We start from the raw sequence: 24,168 nt of genomic DNA on the forward strand, positions 1-24,168 counted from the left end.
TTTTCGCAGTTGCTGTGACCGTTTTTACAGCTTTTAATATTTTTAGGTTACACTGATACAGTTTCATGGATGAGTCTGTCATAGATTACAATGGAACATGACTGGAACTGGAGCTAACATCACTGTTGTCTAAGATTCAAAAGTGGTTACAAAATCTAAAAATGTGTTTAAACTATTAATTCACAACGTGAATATAGAAAATAGGTACCAACTATATAGAATACCCTTCGGTTTTGTGGACAGGATGTTTGTTCAAATATAATTTTTCCCTGAATGGAAGAGACAAGCATCAATGCCTGAACATAAAGCTACAAACAAGTAACATTTATCACATCTTAATGGTCCTCTCAAAGTCTAAGGTTAAATCGTAAACTGATAACATCAAGATTATTTCACTTTCAATAAAGCTGTGACAAGATCATGGTTCTACACTAATGATTTCTGTTGATTTGCTAATGTGCCTCCCAGTACATACATGCATGTAACCATGGAAACTGTTATTTATATTCTATCATACATATTATATATATTCCAGGCGTGATATGCAACTCAATAATGGCGATTATACACTGATTATGTTGATACAATGATACAAAGAACACATACATCCTTCAAAATGTTGTCAGGTACGTGCTGAGTTTAAGTCACGTGGACCGTACTATTACTGTTAATATTTAGTATTTACTAACATAAACTGACATCCTAGGGACTATGGACATTTATTGCCTTGTCCTGGAATATAGGACTTGGTACAGATGTTCAACATGTAGTCCGAGAAAAAAAAGTTTTCTCAGTTAAAAATATATCCACAAAAAATTACACTATATATGACCGTAGATAAGCTGAATTTTGAGGACTAAAAACATCAGTCTGTAGAAAGGGGGCTGCTTATGTATGGAGTACACTTTCATCAAACTTATTTTTCTGGTGGTAATTAAAACGAGACCAGAAGAATGCTTCATTGCAGGCTGAGGCAATCTATACTGGCTAAATCATTGTAGACTGGATTTGGGCTCAGTTTTGAATAAATTCTCCAGGGTTTGAGAACCAGACTAGCTATTCTCGAAACGTTCGTAGCCCTACGAACTTCTTAAACCCATTCTTAACAAATTGGCTACAATCCAAGTTACATATTCTTTGGGCTGCGAACGTTTCGAGAATAAGGGCCCTGACTAATGCTGACATGTACATCTATATAGTTGTCAGCAAGAATGACACTTCAACATAAAGAGCACCTGAATATACCTGTCCCCATCTGTCATGTTACATATTCTTCTGAGGTAAGAATTCATGACTGCATTGTACAAACAGGAATACAAAAAAGACTTCTAAATGCTTGCTGAATGTTCCAAACTTGAAATGTATCACAATACTAAGATGTTATGGAACTCAATTGATCTTGTTTTACATGCGCAAGTTGACGTCTCGATTGCCGCGGTTGATGCTGTCCCTGTCTCCTCCCCAGCCGACAGCTGTCTGTTCAGAGACTTAGGCAAATCCTCTTCTTCTCCTTCTTCAACCTGCTTCTTGGCAAAGTCCAGGAACACCTGAAACATCCAGGCCATTGTCAGTCTGTGTTGTTTAATGCACACTCAGCAACATTCCATTGATATGGCAGTGTGTGAATGATTGAATCTGGACCGGACTATCAAGATGTCAGGACAAACAATCAGCACCATTTGGGAACAATATCATATAATGAGGGAAAAAAAATATAAAGGGATCACATGAAAGCTCAAGTGTTCCATTATTTGTTTCCAGGTTTATTCACAAGCGTTGTAATGCATAGCTTGAAAAAAATGAAACCTGGAAAAAAATAAAGGAACGCTTGTGCTTTCATGTGATCCCTTATATTTTTCCCTCAGTATATTGAAAGCAAGTCAAAACACACTGAGCGGTGATACAGCTCTCAGACATGTACTTTGATGGTGTAACCTTAGACCACAGGTACATATAGTGCTGGCAACCTAGAAACATAATCGAGATGAACCAGGATTTGAACCCACGTTAATATGTCTCTTGCAGAGCAAGTAAGAAGAAGAATGTACCTCATGTGTCCAGCTGGATGATTAAATAATGAAGACACAAATATTTTATAATAAAATCCCACTGATGACTCTAAGTCCCCACAGAACCTTGCTTTCTTGACAAATGAAGCCTGATTTCCTTACCAGGGAGGTTGGGTAGCCTAATGGTTAAAGTGTTGGCTTGTTATGCTGAAGGTCCAGGTTTGATTCCCAAAATGGGTACTTTTGGTGTCCCCTCCAATGTTATTATTGGAAAGTTTTTCACAAACGTGTGTAAGACCACACTCCCTCACTCACTCCTCTACTCACCTGTTCCAGAACCACACTGTAAGACCACACTCCCTCACTCACTCCTCTACTCACCTGTTCCAGAACCACACTGTAAGACCACACTCCCTCACTCACTCCTCTACTCACCTGTTCCAAGGTTGACTGACTGAAACTGTACTCCTCCACATCATGAGTATGCTTAGCTGAGGAAAGATGACACATTAACTATAAAATAATGGGGAAATTACATGACAGCAATTCAACCAATACTAGTAAAGGAGAAAGCTGTTTGTATACATAAAATATGTCCACCTGGAATATAAATAAAACAACAACAACCATATTCCTCAAAACGGCCAAAAGTACTGGATAATTATATGTTATATGTGGCCAAAGATGTTCCATCTTTTCAACAGAAATGAATAACCTTCATATGTTTGAGTTATGAAGAACACATCATAACCACTCACTTTGTTCAAGGGAGGAGAAAGTTTCTGCTAAGGATTTGACATCATCCTTGGGTATCTTGTACTGTCCTCGTTCCTCGAATCTCTCCAGACAGGAGGCCTGTGGAAACAGAGACACCAAGTGTCTCTCCAAACTGTCCATCCTGGTCTCAATGTCTTGTTCATGATCCCCGGTCTTCAACTTCACCAGACCCCCCAGACACCAGGAGGTAGCCACTACCATACATTTGTCCTTCAGATGCTGTGTTGGCCCCAGATTCACAATATTCTCCGGGTAACTACTTCGAACCTTGTAATATTACTGTTTATAAACTTCTGGCTGATGCTGTCAAATCCAAATGAAATTTCCAAGCATCGAATACTAAAAACCTGCAAAATATCTGAAAACACATAATGTTTATTGCAAATGGAAAATGCAATGTGGTGTTGCTGCAATAGGTTTAGGGACAAGGAATGACCTCTAGTGCACATTCATTCACTCACTCCATCCTTCCATTGACCATGATAGCGACCCTGGAACAGAGAGCATCGGCCTCCTCCATGTAGTGGGTGGTGAGGATGGCACCCCGCTTGGTGCCCTGGAAACTCGCGCTGATTGTATCCCTGAAAATATAGACATATGCAGCCGGTGTTCCTCATAATAAAGAAATTGACATCCATAGACTCTCTTCCTTAGCTGAACAGAATCTGTGTAACCTTTTATATATGAACTACTTAAAAAAATGTTTTACCTTGCAATTAAGAGTATGTAAGTTAACTAGCATGTTCTAGGCCTAATTGGTTGGTGGCAGTAAAACAATATGTTCATTTGGTACTGAAGTAAGTTGAGGACAGTCTAATTCCTGTAATTAAATTATCTATTTGTTACAGTTTATTTCAGTACAACAATATAAATAGTGAATGAGTGAGTGAGTGAGTTAAGTTTTACGCCGCACTCAGACAATATAAATAGATACATGTTTATGTAAATGCAGTGATGATTTAAATGAAATATGAATGTAAAATTGACTGTTTTGCCAAATTGTATCAACATTTCTTAAATGATCCCATTCATTCTTACTTCCGACTTTATGATGGCAGGGACTGGTATTTTTTGTTAGCGTGTCAGGTGCCTGGGCAGTTGGATTCAAGGTGAGGCTCATTTAAAGTTTATTTGCAGAATATCATTATTTATCCAGTTTTAAATGAATACAATTTCAAATTATAAATCTACGTTTAAGTAAAGTTGCAAATTTTTGTGATCCTTAGCAAAGTGTGAGCAGTATACAGTTCTAATGTCCGCAAAGTTAAGGTTAGGTGTCACCAAATGCATTGGCAAGATGAAAGATCAACTAACCACAGGAATCTCTTGGACTGAGGGTCCATCCCAGTGGAAGGTTCGTCAAGCAGCACGATTTCTGGACTGCCCAGCATGCTGATGGCATAGCTCAGCTGTAACCATGGCAACAAAAGAAGCAGAATAAAGATGTTGGTTTCCTGTCCTTATATACAAATTCATGTGTCTTTAATGATGTTACTTTGATTATAAAATGTTCTACCTCCACTGCTAGTCAACTTTCTGCCACTATTTGTCCTTTCCACTGCTAGTCAACTCTTTCTGCCACAATTGCATTTGTCCTTTCCAGTACCCCAAGAACACACCCTGTCCCCCACCCTCTGTTACCCTTCTGTCCCTCCACCCACAACACACCCCTCTTCCCCTCCTCCACCCACAACACACTTCTCTGTCCAGTCCACCCACAACACACCCTTTTCTCTGTCCATCCACCCTGGCCACACCCTTCTCATGTCCCTCTGCACCCACAACACACCCTCTGTCCCTCTGTCCCTCCACCCACAAACAGCCACCCTCTCTCTGTCCCTCCACCCACAACACACCCTTCTCTGTCCCTCCACCCACAACACACCCTTCTCTGTCCCTCCACCCACAACACCCTTCTCTGTCCCCTCCACCCACAACACACACCCTTCTCTGTCCTCCACCCACAACACACACCCTTCTGTCCCTCCACCCACAACACACCCTTCTCTGTCCCTCCACCCACAACACACCCTTCTCTGTCCACCCACCACCCTTCTCCACTCCACAACACACCCTTCTCTGTCCACTCCACACCGTTCTGTCCCTCCACCCACAACACACCCTCTATGTCCCTCCACCCACAACACACACCCTTCTCTGTCCCTCCACCCACAACACACCCTTCTCTGTCCCTCCACCCACAACACACCCTTCTCTGTCCCTCCACCCACAACACACCCTTCTCTGTCCCTCCACCCACAACACACCCTTCTCTGTCCCTCCACCCACAACACACCCTTCTATGTCCCTCCACCCACAACACACCCTTCTCTGTCCCTCCACCCACAACACACCCTTCTCTGTCCCTCCACCCACAACACACCCTTCTCTGTCCCTCCACCCACAACACACACCCTTCTCTGTCCCTCCACAACAACACACCCCTTCTCTGTCCCTCCACCCACAACACACCCTTCTCTGTCCCTCCACCCACAACACACCCTTCTCTGTCCCTCCACCACAACACACCCTTCTCTGTCCCTCCACCCACAACACACCCTTCTTCTGTCCCTCCACCCACAACACACCCTTCTCTTCTCTGTCTGTGTCCCTCCACCCACAACACACCCTTCTCTGTCCCTCCACCCACAACACACCCTTCTCTGTCCCTCCACACACAACATACCCTTCTCTGTCCCTCCACCCACAACACACCCTTCTCTGTCCCTCCACACACAACATACCCTTCTCTGTCCCTCCACCCACAACACACCCTTCTGTCCCTCCACCCACACCATACCCTTCTCTGTCCCTCCACCCACAACACACCCTTCTCTGTCCATCCACCCACAACACACCCTTCTCTGTCCATCCACCCACAACACACCTTCCTTTTTGTTCCTCCAGAGAGCTTCTTGGCTCCTTTCTTGGCGTGTTCCTGAACCTTCAGAGATTCTATCAAGCTGAAACACAACCACAGCATAAATTTGAAACAATGTACAGATATTTTGTTGTTTTATGGGTTTGGGTGTGTGGGTGTGTGTGCTTGATATGTGGGGATGGGTGTGTGTGTTTTGATTTAATTCCACACTGGGTATTCTTAAAGTCATCACCCTGCAAAGTGATGACACCCGATTACCATCTTTCAAATTACCTTGCTGTCAGACAAATCAAGGAACTCAGCAGCTTCCGTTCCACCCTGAAAACCATCCTTTTCTCCAGAGCATATGACTAAGCACACTTAAACAGGGTTATCTCTGGATATGATATGCTACATACATATCCAATTACTTTATTATTTATTATTATAACTTCATGAATGTGGTTTTCTGTAGCTAAGATGAAAGTACATACTTGTCTGCCATGGTGACACTGTCTTCTTTTCTCAGGCCACGGATCATGCCATAGAATTCAAGGTGCTCATGTACAGTGATGTTGTCCCATAATGCATCATGCTGGGCACAGTAGCCCATGGCTTGGAAAGCAGACGACATACTTGACCGTACATTGTTTTCAGCCACCATAACCTGAAACCCAAACGAATCATGTCAGTGTTTTCTTTTTTCCACTCAGCTATATTCCAGCTATAGGACTGCAAATTGTAAATAATCAAAACAGACCAGACAAACCCATGATTGATGTTAATCAGGAAACAATGATACACAATCGCTAGTCAATGAGCCTGACCATGTGATAAAGTCAGTGACCTCATATGATCAGAATAGTTTGGTGACAAGTTCTAACTTATTCATACATTAGTGTCTAGTATGGAGTATCTCAGCTCTCAGCAATATTCCAGCTATATGGCTGCGGTCTGTATATAATCAAGTCTGGACCAGATAATCCAGAGATCAGCATCATGAGCATCGATCTATGCAATTGGGACATGATGACATGTGTCATCCAAGTCAGCAAGCCTGACCACCCGATCCCGTTAGTCGCCTCTTACAACAAGCATGGGTTACTGAAGATCAATTCTAACCTGGACCTTCATGGGTTGCATCTAGCTGAAGGACCTGACCAAGCAGTGATTTTATGATTGTTATTAGGATGTAATCGAGCACAATCTATGTGGCAATTCTAAGCCTGTGACATGCAATTTTCTACATCATATACTAATTCAGGTCCAGCGGGACATAAGGATAACAGTGATTAGTTCCAAAACACATATGGAACAGTTTTACAGAGATGCCAACCCTAATTTAGCCCAATTAGTATTTTGGCCAAAAACTGATGCAAAAATTAGTACTTTTTGGCCAAAATTAGTATTAACTTTTCCAAAGGGTTTTCATATTTAATAAGATATATATATATAGATATTCTAAGAGCTTGTTATTAACAGTGTACTTGCCTAAATCAGTATTAAGTATCCAGATATACCTTGATACTGAATAAAAATGTGGTTGAAATTTATTGTGTATAGTACGAATGCTATTTGATAATTTAATTTAATGTATTTTATTAAAGAATCATACATTTTTACTGCTATCGTACTAGCGTATTTAACGAATACGATAAAATCGTATGGGTTGGCATCTCTGGTTTTATGGTGAGTGAGTTTGGTTTTACGCCACTTTTAGCAAGATTTCAGCAATATCATGGTTGGGGACACCAGAAATGGGCTTCACACATTGTACCCGTGGGGAATCGAACTCGGGTTTTCAACATGACAACCGAAAGCTTTAACCACCTGGCCACCCCACCGAAAAGTGTTTTAACTTGAAACCAAATGAATGCATTCAGAAGTTGAAAGAGTACCAAAAAAAAATAATCATGACTATCCAAAGTAATAAAGTGTCATACACTTCCTTAAAACATTAGTCGTCCAAAAACCATAGTTTCCAAATTACTGCAACAGTCCAGTACCTTTCCTCTGGTTGGCCCCGTCTCAGCAGTGACCATATTGAGAGTAGTGGTCTTGCCAGCACCATTAGGACCCAGGAGTCCAAACACTTCACCACTGTCTACAGCAAACGTTGCATTCCTCACAGCCACGTTGGTCTTTTGCTTAGTTTTTTGACAGAATGTTTTGACGTCCTTAGAAAATTCCTTCCGAAGGTTCTGTACATATGCTACAGGAGCGTCCTGAAAGAGGAAAATCAGAACAAAGATTATACATTGTTAAAAATATGGAGGGAGTGTGTCTTCCCATTTGAAACACTGTCAGTGGAATTGGACCTTGAAAGTGGAGTGAGTGAGTGAGTGAGTGAGTTGGGTTTTACGTTGCTTTTAGCAATATTGCAGCAATATCACGGCAGAGGATACCAGAAATGGGCTTTGGGGTAGCCATGTGGTTAAAGCGTTTGCTCGCCACGCCAAAGAACAGGGTTCGATTCTCCTCATGGATACTATGTGTGAAGCTCATTTCTGGTGTCCCTCGCTGTGTTTATTGCTGGAATACAGCCTTTGTCTGAAGTGTCAAAGCAGTCATGAACCCATGACCAACTACAAGCATACAAAATATATATTTTGTTTAATTTGTAAACTATATGACAATGTACTTTAAATAATTGAGTCTTGACCAGACAAACTACTGATTGACATTGAACGTAGAACACAGTTACATCCTTCAGCTACGTAAGTGAGCCTCACTTGACTAGATAAGTTGATGAAGACCTACCCGGACCACAAACAACTGAATATTTCTACCTGTGCTCCTGTTCGAAGAGAATTAACCCTGCTTCTCTCCTCAGCAACATCTTCATCTTCATTCGATGAGGTCCTGGTTATCCTCTGGGATGTCATTAACTTTGGATTTCTGGAGACAGTTTAAAGCCTCCTTGGATTTGCCTCCAGTGCTTCGTACATCCAGCACCCTCAGCAACAAGTATAGCAACAAGCAGTGGACAATGGGCTGTGGACAACCAGACAGTGCTTTCAAAATGCAATGATCACTTTCAGTATGTCACAAATCCGTTAATAGAGTAACGTATATGACCGTCTATAAGCCTAATTTTGGGGACCAAAAAAAGCAGTCTGTAGAAGGGGGTCGTCTTATCCATGGGTTACGCTTTCGTCAAACTTTTTTCCAGGGGTAAGAAAACAACATCGTATCACTTCGTGTGAACAAACAACAGAAGACGACTTTGTCAGTAGAGACGTCAAATTTGCAATTAAACATCACTAGACAAGATTATTTACCTTTTAAGTTATAAGTTGTTTTTTGCTGGGCATTGTTTTATTTGCAGGGATTAAGATTACCGTGAGTATTTGTCTCGTACACAAAGCCGGAAATAGCAATCAGCTGTGCACACGTTTCCCGGCGAACAAGTTCAAACATGCACAATAATATAACGGGACGAATTCTGACGCAGTCATCAGTAAAATATAATACAGAATACTACTAATTAACCCAAAGAAATATATCCTAGCATTGTGTAATTTTATTTACAGTTTTTATGTAAAATATATATAATCAACACTAAGGTTATACGAACCCTCATGAACGTGGTAAACACATGGAATGGCGTAGGAAGCCATTTAAATTCACACATTTTTACCGATGTTACTGTAAACTAGCGGTCAATGGAAAACGAGGCGGTAATCAGTTCGTGATTGTTGAATGGGGTAAAATAAGCAAACCAGTTTGTTGCTACAATAAATATGATATTTAGAGAAGCAAAATATATTATGCATTTTCTGTCAACTAGACTTCGTTTCGATCCGTGAGTAGACACAATATATATGACAGTGAATTCTTTGAATAATGTGGACCAAAGTTATAATTATTGGTAACTGCCAGTTGTCTGTGGTCTGTGTTTGCCCGCGATTAGGACCCCATCGCGGGGGATCGACTTATGCACGAAACATACCATTTTGACACTGATTCTAAGGGTCAAGTTTGGGGGTCGTCTTATCCATGGGGTCGTCTTATAGACGGTCATATAAGGTATATATTCCTTCTGACATCTAGGGCTGCAACAAATACACTATGTCGCGAATATGATACGTATCACGAATATTGGGTAACGAATACGAATAATTATTCATGAATACAATATTATAGTTCAGTGATTGATGCACAATATGGAACGCCCATGTTGACAGTTTTGATTTGTCACAGCAATAACTAGTGATCTCATGACACTCAAATTTGGTGTGTAATAGTTACAGTTGACAGTACCATGTGCGGCCTTAGCAAACCATATTCCATTACAGCATATCTCACTTTGAAAAAGGACATAAGGGTTCAAGTAAAACAGGCTCCCTTAAAAAATCGTAAATATTCATTAATATTCGGTTCTGGTGACCACAAATAACGAATTGAATTCGTAAAGGCTACGGTTCAATTCACTGAATATGCGAGTGAATCATAACAGCCTTACTGACATCCAAATAAATCGCATTGTCATCAACTCATTACATGAATTTTCACTTTCTGCAAATGTATTCAAAGGAAAATTGATAATAATCTTACCATCAAGATTGCAATCAAGATGTTGTTTTCTCCTTTGAAGTACATCCCGAATTCAGCATCAGTCCTCGTGATGAGGGATACTCTGTGAATCTACAACAAGGTACACAAGATGGGAGTCTGAGCATGCATGAGTGAGTGTGTGAGTTTGGTTGTACTGTTGATCACTAATCCAGGCTTGATTTTTTACAGAACGCTGGTTAGAAATGGTTAGATCTAGGCTAGAATTGGCCTTCATTAACCCATGCTTGTCGTAAGAGGTGACTAACAGAAACAGGTGGTCAGGCTAGCTGACTTGGTTGACACATGTCATCGTATCTCAGTTGCGTAGATCGATGCTGATGCTGCTGATCAGTGATCACTGGATTGTCTGGTCCTGACACGATTATTTACAAACCGCCACCATATAGCTGGAATATTGCTGAGTGCAGCGTTAAACAACAAACCAACCATCCAACTTACCCTGTCGATGTAGTACAGGCCTCCTATCAGGCTGTACAGTGGGTTGATAACTGTCATGACGTAATGGATTGCAGTGGCTGCATCTGGGTAGCCCAGCATGTCTACAAGTGACACAGCGATGTAGGGCAAAATTGTACTCTGAAACACAAGCAGGGTTCATACAGATCATCAGCCATGGAATATAGGGCTTTTTATGGTATTTTCAAAACCCAATCAACAATTTTAAGGAACTATAGAAACACACATAACACTAAATGTGGAGATTAATTAACACCCACTGTCATAACAAGATATTTTCATTCTGTATTAGCTGGCTGTACAATCTTAACTTGACAAGTCTTACTAAATACAGTGCCTTTTAGGGCAAATAACTGGCAATTTGGGCCTTTTCAAGGCTAAAATGAATGTAGGGCCTTTTTAGGGTAAAATGTCCAAATTCCAGGTATTTTCAAGCCCATACAGCCCTGACAAGGAACATATGCAAGTGCTTAGACAGCTGCTCTCTGCAGCCATGATTACTCATGCAATAATTGTGTAACAGCCTTGGACATAAGTCAAAGTCTACCTAAACAATATTTGCCACACCTGCATACCAACTTCAACTTTCTGTCAACTCTAGTGCGTGCATGATCTGATTGTTTTGTGTGTATCGAAATTCTTAGTTGCCAGGGTTCCAGTAAAACGTCTGCCAGTTGGACATTTTGTACCAACTCATCAGACCTATCAGGGAGAGGGTCGAGTACTAAGGATCAGTATTTTTGCAGTACATTTGGACCTTCCAAGCACTAGATGATGGGTCAGTTCAAGAGCAAAACAGGTCCTGGGCTTTAATACATGAACAGCCAATTTACATGTTTGACACAGAATTCTAAAATGTCCTGTAAATTCCACTCCCTGGCCCCATGTGTCCCCATAAATACATGTAAATATAAACTGATTCCTCATACTTTAAAAAAAAAAGAGTGCAAAAGTTTTTCTATGAAACCCTTCACTGACAAACACCTTCACAATGAAAATTATTTCTCACTTCCAACTAATGAATCATGTTACTTTTCAGTGTTGGGCGGTGCAGTAGCCTAATGGTCAATGCGTCCGATCGTGATGTTGCTGGAATATTGCTAAAAGCGGCGTATAACCATACTCACTCACTCACTTTTCAGTGTTGAAATAACCTACTCTTACTAATATATGTTTGTTCTGTATTGTACTCAAAGACTTGCAAGAAAGTATTTGCAAAAAGAAAAAATGCTTGTGTCCCCTGTGTTTGATGAATGTGCCCTGATGTTTAAACATTAGTGCCGAAATGTTATGGTAGGATTTACTTACAAATATCATGATGTTAGGCAGCACTGCCTGACACGTCTCGTATGCACTAAAGGCAAAGGAGAAGGTGTACACGACGAGGATGTTGGCAGGGATGTAGGTGATGAACAGAAGTACGAGTGACACCATAGCCCCAGCAGTATTCAGAGACGGTACCTGCAACAATAAACCTCACACACTGATACACACTTGAGTAAAATTGCTCTGAGAGTCTAAGATAAAACCAAGATTATTTCTTGTTAAAAACTAAACAGGATATTTATATTGTAACTGGCACAGCAAAAGAAATGTATCTGCCACAAGTAATTTAAAAAAGACCTGGCTATTTGTAGTTAATTGCCAAAAAGCGTTTTCATATTGTACAGCAAAAAAAACGTATTTGCCACAAGTAATTAAAAAAATGATTTTTTTTTTTTCTGCATTCATTCTCTGCATTTTGCTTACAAGACACACATTTGTGCATCATGTAAAACCATGGACGGAGTCATGCTGCGACCTTTTATTTTGCATTAGTTCAATAACAAATCTTTCGGCCTCTAAAATGTTCGTAAACAAAAATCAACTTCATGATGGGTTCTGGTAATAGAATGAAAAGCAAACAAGTTTTAACAAGGTAATATACCAAGAGAAAATTACATTTAGATATATTTTTCACCAGTTTTTATGCACACTGGTATTTGTCCGAAGTCAAGATTTTCATCTAATTCCCATTGTCCTGTCTTTGAGTCTTGTAAGACAACCATAAAACATATTATGCTCTAATTTTGTCATCAATACAATATGTAGAAAGTCAAATTACCGGCACTGCTCCAACAATGATGATGCAGATAATCACAGGAATGACAAACACACAACAATTTATCATAAACAAGGAACCCCAGTACATATTGAAGGTGATGCCAGCCACCCTTTGTTGTCCTCGGGTTTTGTTCTGAAACAAGAGAAAATAGTTTGTGCCTTTTTGGGTTTTTTTGTTGTTTAATGCCACACTCAACAACACTCCAGCCATATGATAATTGGCTTAAATTTTCTAGTCTGGAGCAGATAATAAAGACATTGACAACGTAAGCATAGATCTACAAAAGTGGGCTACAATGACATGCATCATCAACCCAGTCTGCCATATGCTGACTCTTATAACACTGTTCATAATTTATGGCTAGGGGGTGATGATGATTTTAAGGGGGTTTCACCCATTTTGTTTTGGGGAGGCAGGGTGGGTGGGGGTGGAGCCATTAATTTTTGTATGCATGTACTAGGGGGATCAGCAATTTTGTACATAGAAATATTAAATTTTATGCTTAAAAATTCTGGGAAGGGGGGGGGTCATTGATTTTGTACATGACATGCAAGGCGGGGTCACTTACTTTGTACATAAATTGTAGGGGGTGGGTATTCACATTATACATGCTTCTCCACGAAAATCATCATCACCCCCCTTAGCCATAAATTATGAACAGTCCCTTTGCTAGAGAAGCTGAAGATTTTTTTGTCTAAGTCTGCCCGGGTCACATAACAACAAAGCACTGAGTGTTAAACATAAGTAAATGGCTGTGGAAAGCAACTGCAGACATGGATGCAGATCCACATCAGTAAGTAAACAGGAAACATAATAAAAAAATAAGTTAAAATAGATAGATTGTAAATGGGGACTTGACCAATTTAGAAAGCACATACCTGTCTCTCTATCACTAGGAACACAGCAAACCCTGGAGAGAGAACAGCAAATGCAAGAGCCAGAACCATTGTTGCCGAAAACGCTGATCCATTGTATTTAAGCTTATTGGAGAGGGACGGCCACAGTAGACTGCTCCCCGAGATGTTGAAGCCCCCACTTATTAAACTGTACATGGTGTTGGACATGATGTTGATGATGGTGGGGAGTGAGTGGACTGCGGTGGTGTTGTACAATGCTGTGTAGTTGATGTCATTGCTCTGAAAGGGTGAGAGACAATATATGAACCCAGGTAATATGGGACCAGGTAATACTGTCATCCAGGGCCTGTCTGGCCAAGGTAATACTGTCATCCAGGGCCTGTCTGGCCCAGGTAATACTGTCATCCGAGGCCTGTCTGGCCCAGGTAATACTGTCATCCAGGTAACACTGTCATCCAGCTCCTGTCTGGCCAAGGTAATACTGTCATCCAGGGCCTCTCTGGCCAAGGTAATACTGTCATCCAGGTAATACTGTCATCCGAGCCCTGTCTGGCCCAGGTAATATGGTCACTTTGGGCTTGTCTGGCCCAGGTAATACTGTCATGCAGGTAATACTGTCATGCAGGTAATACTGTCATCCAGGGCCTGTCTTGCCCCGGTAATACTGTCATCCAGGGCCTGCCTGGCCCACGTAATACTGTCATCCAGGGCCTGTCTGGCCCAGGTAATACTGTCATCCAGGGCCTGTCAGGCCCAGGTAATACTGTCATCCGAGGCCTGTCTGGCCCAGGTAAAATACTGTCATCCAAGGCCTGTCTGGCCAAGGTAATACTGTTATCCAGGGCCTGTCTGGCCAAGGTAATACTGTCATCCAGGGCCTGTCTGGCCAAGGTAATACTGTCATCCAGGGCCTGTCTGGCCAAGGTAATACTGTCATCCGAGGCCTGTCTGGCCCAGGTAATACTGTCATCCAGGGCCTGTCTGGCCCAGGTAATACTGTCATCCGAGGTCTGTCTGGCCCAGGTAATAAAAGCAAACAGTGGCAAAAAAACACATAATGGTTCTGGAGTCCCTGCGATTAATAGCTAAATCATTTGAAAATTGATAGTAAGTTTTACCTGAAATTTTTTCACATTCCTAACCTGAAGATGCTATTAAGTTTTAATTAAATATAAAGGTATCAAATCCATGTTTCACATAACTGAAAACATTATAATTTTTTTTACTTCAAAGGCTGACATTTGATTTCAATTTACAAGTATCCAAATGAAGTTCGAAAACCTCAAACTTGAAAACACCTTCAAATTGAGAAAGTTTTATACAAATGTGAAAATTGTAGGTCAGGAAGAGGGAAGTCAAAGAGTTGAAGTTGGAATTGTGTGCATTGACTTACCGACTGCTGATATTGCTGGAGGTTGAAGCCAAGGACGTGGTTTGGGAATAACAACAGGCTCATGTTGAGATTTTCATCTACTCGCCAAGTCTCGTTTGTTTTGGAGATAAACACTGCAGAATCGGCATTACCTGTTCAGAAACACAGAAATATTTTATGACACCTTGTGCAGTGAAGACTTAGCATTACACTGTTTAAATAAGCTAATTCAAACATCAGATCAGACTGTTTGAAGTTATGAAGTAACATGCTAAAACAAACAGCTAACTATACAATACTCCTCTTTTAGCAATATTCCGGCAATATCACCACAGGTGACACCAGAAACGGGCTTCTCACATTGTGGGGAATCGAACGGACGCTTTAACCTCTAGACTACCCTCCTCCCATACGAACTGAAGGCTTTCAGTGTGATTTACAGATTGATCTGCACAAATATAACGGTGTTAGGATCTACATCGAAATGTCACATCCATTGCAATAAAGAAGCTGTCTATCCATACAAATTGTTCCCCTTCAAATATAAAGATATCCCACAACTGTGACAGTAATTGAGCTGGGTTGAAGTATGTCTGGAACAGTATACCAGCTATATCATGGCATTTCAAATCAATACGTCAGAGAATTATGAAGTGAAACAGATCCACAACATTTACAAGTTTGCTGAATCCTACGAGCATGGATATGGCGCAGACATACTTAAAAACATAAACAGGGTAAACTGGGATTTAAACTCATTGTAAACTAAAAGTCACTGTGTTCTTTAATCTGATTGGTTGAAAAACATGATCGAATGGTATTCGATTCCCGGAAATTGCAAGACCACTCGCAACAATATGTACAAACATCGCACACAACATTGTATTGTTGCATCGTCAGCAGTGGTGACGTCGTTCAAATCATATTGTGATGTAAAGATGGAATGACGTCACAAATGAGCAGTTCCAGATGCTACCATAGGAGACAGCTGAAACGGCCGGCTGATGACATTTCACTGCTGTACTCAATGTCAATGAGTGCAGACACAAAAAACGTGTGTGGACCTTTTGGTTTACTTTTGTGCTTACAATGTCGACAAACATCATGTGTTGGCCAATTTCCAGGTGTTATTGAGTATTTGAAGCACGGGAATATTTCATTTGAAACCTCTGGCTAATGCCGTCAGTTCCAAATGAATTCCCCTGCTTCAAATACTAAATAACACGCGGAAATTGGCCAACAGATGATGTTTATCTCCTTATGATAACATGTTTCTGCCATGTCCATGAGATGTAACTCTGTACTCAGTGGCCCTTATATGAGTGTAATGACTAAATGTTTTTACACATGACCCCTAGGGGTGACTATTGATGGGGAAACAACTATTGCGATAGTCTATTGCAACATGCTTTTGCGATAGTGATAGTCCATTGTGACCAACTATTGCAATACTATTGCAATAGTTGTTTTCTCCTTGGATTGTCCCATTTGAAGTCATTTCCCAAATGAATGTTTAGTTTATATGAAATAAAAACAAATTGAAGTAGTTTATGTCCCTCTTAATAACTGACAAGAAACTTGAAACCCAGAAACAGTTAAACCATAAACTTATTGTTATTCATACGTTTTTGCTGCCATGTTTGTTCAAGAGGTAACAGGGATGGATAACTCTAAATCAAAGTGAACAAATCAGGTATTTCCTGTATTTTGTGCTGAGATTTATCAACGAAAGTCAATTACTAAACTATCGATATCACACATACTATCAATGCATCGATAGTTTTTCGTTTCTACCGTCGATTAATTGCTATCGGAGACTCAACAACTGCAATCCATCGATAGTTAGATGCATCATTACAGCACTAATGATCATATCGTTAATGCTCATAATTTTGATCAGTCGACTGTCTGGTCCAAACTCAACCATTTACAGTCCTCTATCATATACCTGGAATACTGCTGAGTGCTGTTTTTAACGATACATTAAGAGCCATAAACAAGCAACATATATCCCGCATATATGAGTATTTGCATTAAAGTGAGTGAGTGAGTTTAGTTTTAAGCCACTTTTAGCAATATTCCAGCAATATCATGGCAGGGGACACCAGAGATGGGCTTCACACACTGTACCCATGTGGGGAATCGAACCCGGGTCTTCGGCATGATGAGCGAACGCCTTAACCACTAGGCTCCCCACCCCACCCCACCCCCCTTGTATTAGACTGTAAAATGGTTCGGCTACAGAGAACTTGCCTTGAGAGTCGATAACTGCCATAGGACCAGCAGCATACGTGGCTGATGTTGCGAACAAGGACACTGGCGTCGGATTGGAGCCATCTTCAGTAGTCTTGCCGAGGGTACTGAGGATACAGCCAACCACCACAAAGACAATCGGAAGAATGATTTGGAAGATAACAGACAAAGGATTCCGAATGATGATTAGGAAACGAAGCTTCATTAATGCCCAGAATCGCTGTGACGTCAGGTTTTCGACTGTGGGTGTATTGGCCGAACTGAGAGTTGGATTCACATGTTCTTTCATCTCTATGTTAACTTGACTTGGAGTGTCAGAAAGCACATGCTGAGTGGGTTCCTGGATGCAGCTATCATAGCTAGGTTTTTCAAATCCATGTACAGGATGATTATTTTCATCAGCGTCTTCACCTTGATAAGAAATATGAATAAATGTCATTGACCATACATCAATACCTGAGATACCACTCTTTTAATTTCCAAAAGGGGCAAGTGCAGCCTAAAGCTTCAAAGGGCCAAACTAGTTCCAAGAGCCTATTGGTATGTCATATGAAAGGATTCCTATCACAATGTCAGGTGCAGTGTCATTCTGGTGTGTGTGGGGTTTTGGGGGGTTTTTTGGTTTCAAAATATATATATATTTTCAAATTTCTGTGACGACAACTGTTATGTTTTATTGATCATTTGGCAATATCTCGGAAGTCAAACATCCTACACCTGTCACCAACTGTGCATCGAAAATCCACTTTATCATTAACAGCTACACCTCAGAAAGTTGGGGCAGCTAATCCATTTCCATGGTTACTGTTTTGGATAAATGCTGGAAATATGCAATATACATTTTATACTTCTTTGATGGGCAAATTATCATCATTCTTTATACATTTTATAATTTATACACAAATTTCTGTGGTGACTATTGTTATGAAGGAATGACTTGTGAGTGACATGTTTCTGTTCGTACCAATTTTGAGGAATACTTCTTCCAATGTTGTCATGGAAACACCATAGCTCTTGATACCAAGTTTTTCGGCCTGAGTTGTTCCATCAACTTTCTGCTCCAGTGATGCAAACATATCTGTCAACAGCAAAAACATCTGTAATTTAATGAATTTGTCAACAACATCAAAATCTTGAAAGGCATTTAGAAGTTGGACAAATATGAATACATGGCACATTTTTATGGCTTTCAACTTCTTTTTATTCTTTGCTACTTTGTCAACAAAAACAAAAGACATTTGTCAACATGACAGTGACATCTTTCAACAACAACAACGCCTGTCAGCATCATCAATGACATATGCCAATGAAAACTCAACACACAGAGAGCTGGTACTGATTGTAGTTTTGAATCCCAGATTCACATCCATGACATCATCCTCAGTCAGTCAGAATCACACTGTGGGTCACATTTAAATGGCTCCTGTCTGAGATCTTCACCATCATGGCCTTTCTCTCTCATTTAAAAGTGTAGTTTCTGTAAGGTTACTTACTTTAGCAGCTTTCTGATATTACACACTCGTAATAATGCATATTGACAGGTATACTGGTCCCCTCTGACATGTTTTTTAACAAACCCTATGATGACCTGTACCTCTGTTGACAAAAATGTGTACAAGAAAACCTTGTGGTGCACATGTGAGTGAGTGAGTGAGTATGGTTTTACGACGCTTTTAGCAATATTCCAGCAATATCACGGCGGGGGACACCAGAAATGGGCTTCACACAATGTGCCCATGAGGGGATTTGAACCCGGGTCTTCGGCGTGACGAGCCAACGCTTTAACCACTAGGCTACCCCACCGCCCCGGTGCACATGTGAAACAGGCAAGCATTTGTAAAGTCTACTTTTGCAAACGATGACAAACCAGTCAAGTATTCAAGTTTGGCTCAATATGTGACTAATTTTCTCAACTTACTCCAACACATCTGATTTTCTGATTTTCTTGATATCCCAGCAAGAACATTTTGAATTTCTTTCCTCAGTAAAAGATCCCATTAATAAGAATAGTCTGCTGTCTACAAACCAGCATCAAACCCAACTCCCTCCTTTTTTTTAATTGTAGGACTCACTGGAAAAGGTGGAAACTTCGGGGAGGGGCAAGGTGAAGGCCAACTCCTTAGCATGGGACCGTTTGACCTGGACGCCTTTGACCTGCTCACTGAGCACAGAGGTCACCCTTTCCGCATCACAGTCAGGCTCAACCACCATGCTGAAAAACAGGATATATCACCAATACACACAACATTTCCAAGGCTAATATTACTTGCATTGTCATGCCAATATGTTGCTTGTGCCGGCTCACTAACAAATGATATATCGATAATTTCCTGTGTTGATGCATTTATGTCATAGTTACAGCATGATAATATATTGTAGCATTATACAGACAAACATGGCTGCGTCGAATGCTGATTTGTCAAACATTGATGTATCAAACTTTAATGTGTCAAGATATAAGCTTGGTACCTAATACATGTATTTAGGACTGTGAACTGTATTTATTGGCAGATGAACTGTATTGCAACATATTGTGATTCAGGTTGGTTGGTTGGTTTGTTGTTTAATGCCGCACTCAGCAATATACCAGCCATATGGCAGCAGTCTGTAAATAATCAAGTCTGGACCAGACAATCCAGTGATCAACATCATGAGCTCTGATCTACGCAATTTTGATACGATGACATGTGTCAACCAAGTCAGCAAGCCTGCCCCCCGATCCTGTTAGTCACCTCTAATGACAAGCATCGGTTACTGAAGGCCAAGTCTAATCTGGATCCTCACAGTTCTTGTGATTCAGGTACCCATACAGTGATACATATTGTGATATATTTGGAGCTAAAGTGTTTGACAGCAAGTGACGCTGATTGTACAAGCATATTCTACATACCAAAGCCATAAAAATTCATGTTATGATTCTGGTAACGACAACCTCAAAATTAGGGTGGATCGTTCGGGATTCTACTTTCTGTTTTATACAATAGGGAAGAATCTGTGGTGAATGAAACTCTGTTTAATGCAAACCATAGAAATTATCACCGAATTACATATATTTTTTGCCCCAAATGCCGGTTCTCATAAAAAACATTGTTGTATAATTGTAATACCTCACGGTCCTTCTTAACATTCATTATCAATTCATCGTAGTTTTCCTGCTTTTTTTGTTGTGCTGAACCACTGATACTCAAAACATTTACCTACATCCCTTGAATTTTGTCACAACATGACTGTAAATGTTCTTTTGCAAAATTAATCAGGACAAAACTGTAAGATGATCATGTGAACTCATTTAATTCTAATAATGAATATCAAAACAAACCCCAGGATTCAATAACTTACCAAATAAATGCTTTAGACATAAAAATATTTAGGCTACAGAGTCAATTTGCATCCCTAAATGCTCACTTCAGATGGTATCCAATTCCAAATCTGTTCTTGAGAAACAACGACGACCCTAGGCATCTGAGACTGCCATGGTTAACGATGGCCTTGCGATCTGTAACAGGAGAATATTTTTCACAGCAATTGTAGGAACAAAGAGTGTCACTATCATTATTTATATCATTGTGGCATTAAATCTTAGTTTGCAAAAAATCACTCTGGCTTTTGAGTGAGTGTGTGCATGATCTAGCAAACCCATGATTTGTTTACCTGCTAATATGTCTGCTTCATCCATGAAATGGGTTGTCAACAAGATGATGCGGCCCTTTTTGTTGTTTTGCAGGAGTGACCACAGATGACGTCGTGAAAAAGGGTCCATCCCAGCAGTTGGTTCATCCAGGAAGATTATCTGTAAGAGTCACATAATTCAATGACTGCTTTTTTCTTCAGAGGTAATTTGGTAGACATAATACTGAATTCATACACATGTATGTGAATGACTAAGTGTAACGTCATAAAGCTGTATATGAATTACATCACTGTGATGTCAAACATCTCTGTATGTGTATGCAACCACTGTGATGTCATACATCTGTATGTATATGCAACCACTGTGATGTCATACATCTGTATGTATATGCAACCACTGTGATGCCATACATCTGTATGTATATGCAACCACTGTGATGTCATACACCTGTATGTGTATGCAACCACTGTGATGTCATACATTTGTATGTATATGCAACCACTGTGATGTCAAACATCTGTATGTATATGCAACCACTGTGATGTCATACATCTGTATGTATATGCAACCACTGTGATGTCATACACCTGTATGTGTATGCAACCACTGTGATGTCATACATCTGTATGTGTATGCAACACATACATCTGTATGTACATGCAACCACTGTGATGTCATACATCTGTATGTATATGCAACCACTGTGATGTCATACATCTGTATGTGTATGCAACACATACATCTGTATGTATATGCAACCACTGTGATGTCATACATCTGTATGTATATGCAACCACTGTGATGCCATACATCTGTATGTATATGCAACCACTGTGATGTCATACACCTGTATGTGTATGCAACCACTGTGATGTCATACATCTGTATGTGTATGCAACACATACATCTGTATGTACATGCAACCACTGTGATGTCATACATCTGTATGTATATGCAACCACTGTGATGTCATACATCTGTATGTGTATGCAACCACTGTGATGTCCTAAGGCTGTAAGTGTCAGTTATGAAGCTGCATGTGACAAACATGTGATGTCAATAAGCTGTATGCTAATGACACCAGTATGCTATATATCTATGTGTATATTACCATCTATAAGCTGACCCCATAGATAAGCCGACCCCCAAACTTGACCCTTAAAATCAGTGTCAAAATGGTATGTTTCATACATAAGCCGATCCCCCGCGATGGGGTCCTAATCCTGGCAAACACAGACAACTGGCAGTTACCAATAATTATAACTTTGGTCCACATTATTCAAAGAATTCACAATCATATTGCATCTACTCATGCATCGAAATGAAGTGTAGTTGACAGCAAATGGATAATATTTTTTGTTTTGCTAAATATCATACTTATTGTAGCTAGACGATCACATGTCAACAAACTGGATTGCTTATTTTACCCCATTCAACAATCACGGACTGATTACCGCTTCATTTTCCATGGACTGCTAGTTTACAGTAACATCAGTTAAAATGTGTGAATTTAAATGGCTTGCTTATTTTACCTCATCCCATGTGTGTAAAACTTCCGCTTACCCCGTTCCTGAGGGTCCGTATAACCTTAGTGTTGATTATGTATATTTTACATTTATAGAGCAAAAACTGTAATTGAAATTACACAATGCTAGGATATATTTCTTTGGATTAAATAATAGTATTCCGAATTTTATTTTACTGATGACTGCGCCAGAATTCATCCCGTTATATTATTGTGCATGTTTGAACTTGATCGCCGGGAAACGTGTGCACAGCTGATTGCAATTTCCGGATCAAATACACGCAGTAATCTTAATCTTAATTAATCTATAGAGCAAAAACTGTAATTGAAATTACACAATGCTAGGATATATTTCTTTGGATTAAATAATAGTATTCTGTATTATATTTTATTGATGACTGCGCCGGAATTCATCCAGTTATATTATTGTGCATGTTTGAACTTGTTCGCCGGGATACGTGTGCACAGCTGATTGCTATTTCCAGCTCAAATACACACGGTAATCTTAATCCCTGCAAATAATACAATGCCAAGAAAAAACAACTTAGGACTTAAAAGGTAAATAATCTTGTCTAGTGATGTAAAATTGCAAATTTGACGTCGTCTTCTGTTATTTGTTCACGCAAAGTGATACGATGTTGTTTTCTTACCCCTGGAAAAAAGTTTTACGAAAGCGTAGCTCATAGATAGGCAGACCCCCTTTTACAGACTGCTTTTTTTCATCCTCAAAATTCAGCTTATAGACGGTAATATACAGTAATTGGTGTCATGTATCTGTATGTAAATGTCATCAGGAAGTCACACAGATGTGCCCTTTTCCCACCCTACCTTCGGGTCTCCAATGAGTGCCATAGCAACAGACAGTTTTCTTTTCTGTCCTCCACTGAGGTTCTTGGCGAAAGTATCAGCCTTATCATATATGTCAGCATCCTTCATAGCCCTGGTCACCTGCAACACGAAAACAGACCACTGGTTAATTGATGAGCATTTCATCAACACAAGTATTTTCCACTAAACTTAAAACAATCTTAGTCTCATATTGATATTATGCCTTGATACACAATGAGGAGTTCTACATAATGAGGGACTACTCAGTCCAGGGGGCCATCCAGTCTTGGTCATAATCTTGTCAGATTTGTTGTGATTGTCGAATCGACCAACCAGCCTGACCATCTGATTCATTTGGTTGCACTGACCAGCATCAATTGATGGGGATAATTACTCATCCAAAATATTGTAGTGATGTTGCAGGTAAAACAGTATCCCATTTCACACCATTGCAGGATCAGGGGTGCAAATAACTTTAAAATTGCTAGTGTACTCCAGAACAGTGGCACATGTAAAATCACTTCCCCTGATAATTTTTCCACTATACCGGCCGTTTTCTTGTTGATTTTTTAAAATAAACAATATAAATAACATTGGAAAGTCAACTGGACAACAGTACAGTGTGATATGCAAATTTGCTTGCCCGACAGAAAAAAACACTGGACTCGGACGTTGGGCAATGGGTTATTTCCACCCCTGAGGATAAAAAATATATGCAAGGCAGGAGAGTGTGTGAATCTTGTACCATGTCACTCATTGTCAACAAAATTCTGTCACATCAGAGATATCATAAATATATAAATCATGTTAATGGTATAAATTCATGCCAGCAATATCATGGACATAACATCATGTGAGCAATATTATGTTACCTCAATAATAAAATGAACACAACAAATCAACAATATTATGTCATGA

The 24,168-nt window shown here is 40.1% G+C and overlaps 1 protein-coding gene across 1 annotated transcript in view; it reads right to left on the minus strand.

Annotated features, from left to right (window-relative positions):
• The window catches only part of LOC124284166 (cholesterol transporter ABCA5-like), a 51,146-nt gene continuing 26,978 nt past the window's right edge, over positions 1 to 24,168 (minus strand). Inside the window, 24 exon segments of the mRNA XM_046720228.1 lie at positions 1 to 1,547; positions 2,445 to 2,500; positions 2,768 to 2,920; positions 2,952 to 2,988; positions 2,991 to 3,021; positions 3,245 to 3,367; positions 4,101 to 4,195; positions 5,674 to 5,749; positions 6,141 to 6,313; positions 7,653 to 7,871; positions 8,436 to 8,496; positions 8,498 to 8,640; positions 10,204 to 10,293; positions 10,663 to 10,800; positions 11,989 to 12,141; positions 12,785 to 12,916; positions 13,663 to 13,920; positions 15,035 to 15,165; positions 17,267 to 17,677; positions 18,231 to 18,344; positions 19,339 to 19,478; positions 20,672 to 20,762; positions 20,918 to 21,056; positions 23,251 to 23,370. Of these exon segments, the coding sequence (XP_046576184.1) occupies positions 1,365 to 1,547; positions 2,445 to 2,500; positions 2,768 to 2,920; positions 2,952 to 2,988; positions 2,991 to 3,021; positions 3,245 to 3,367; positions 4,101 to 4,195; positions 5,674 to 5,749; positions 6,141 to 6,313; positions 7,653 to 7,871; positions 8,436 to 8,496; positions 8,498 to 8,640; positions 10,204 to 10,293; positions 10,663 to 10,800; positions 11,989 to 12,141; positions 12,785 to 12,916; positions 13,663 to 13,920; positions 15,035 to 15,165; positions 17,267 to 17,677; positions 18,231 to 18,344; positions 19,339 to 19,478; positions 20,672 to 20,762; positions 20,918 to 21,056; positions 23,251 to 23,370 (3,267 nt within the window). The 3' untranslated portion in view covers positions 1 to 1,364.

This window comes from Haliotis rubra, unplaced genomic scaffold (genome assembly GCF_003918875.1).
Source record: "Haliotis rubra isolate DU_JTF1 unplaced genomic scaffold, ASM391887v1 Scf33, whole genome shotgun sequence".
Lineage (NCBI taxonomy): Eukaryota > Metazoa > Mollusca > Gastropoda > Lepetellida > Haliotidae > Haliotis > Haliotis rubra.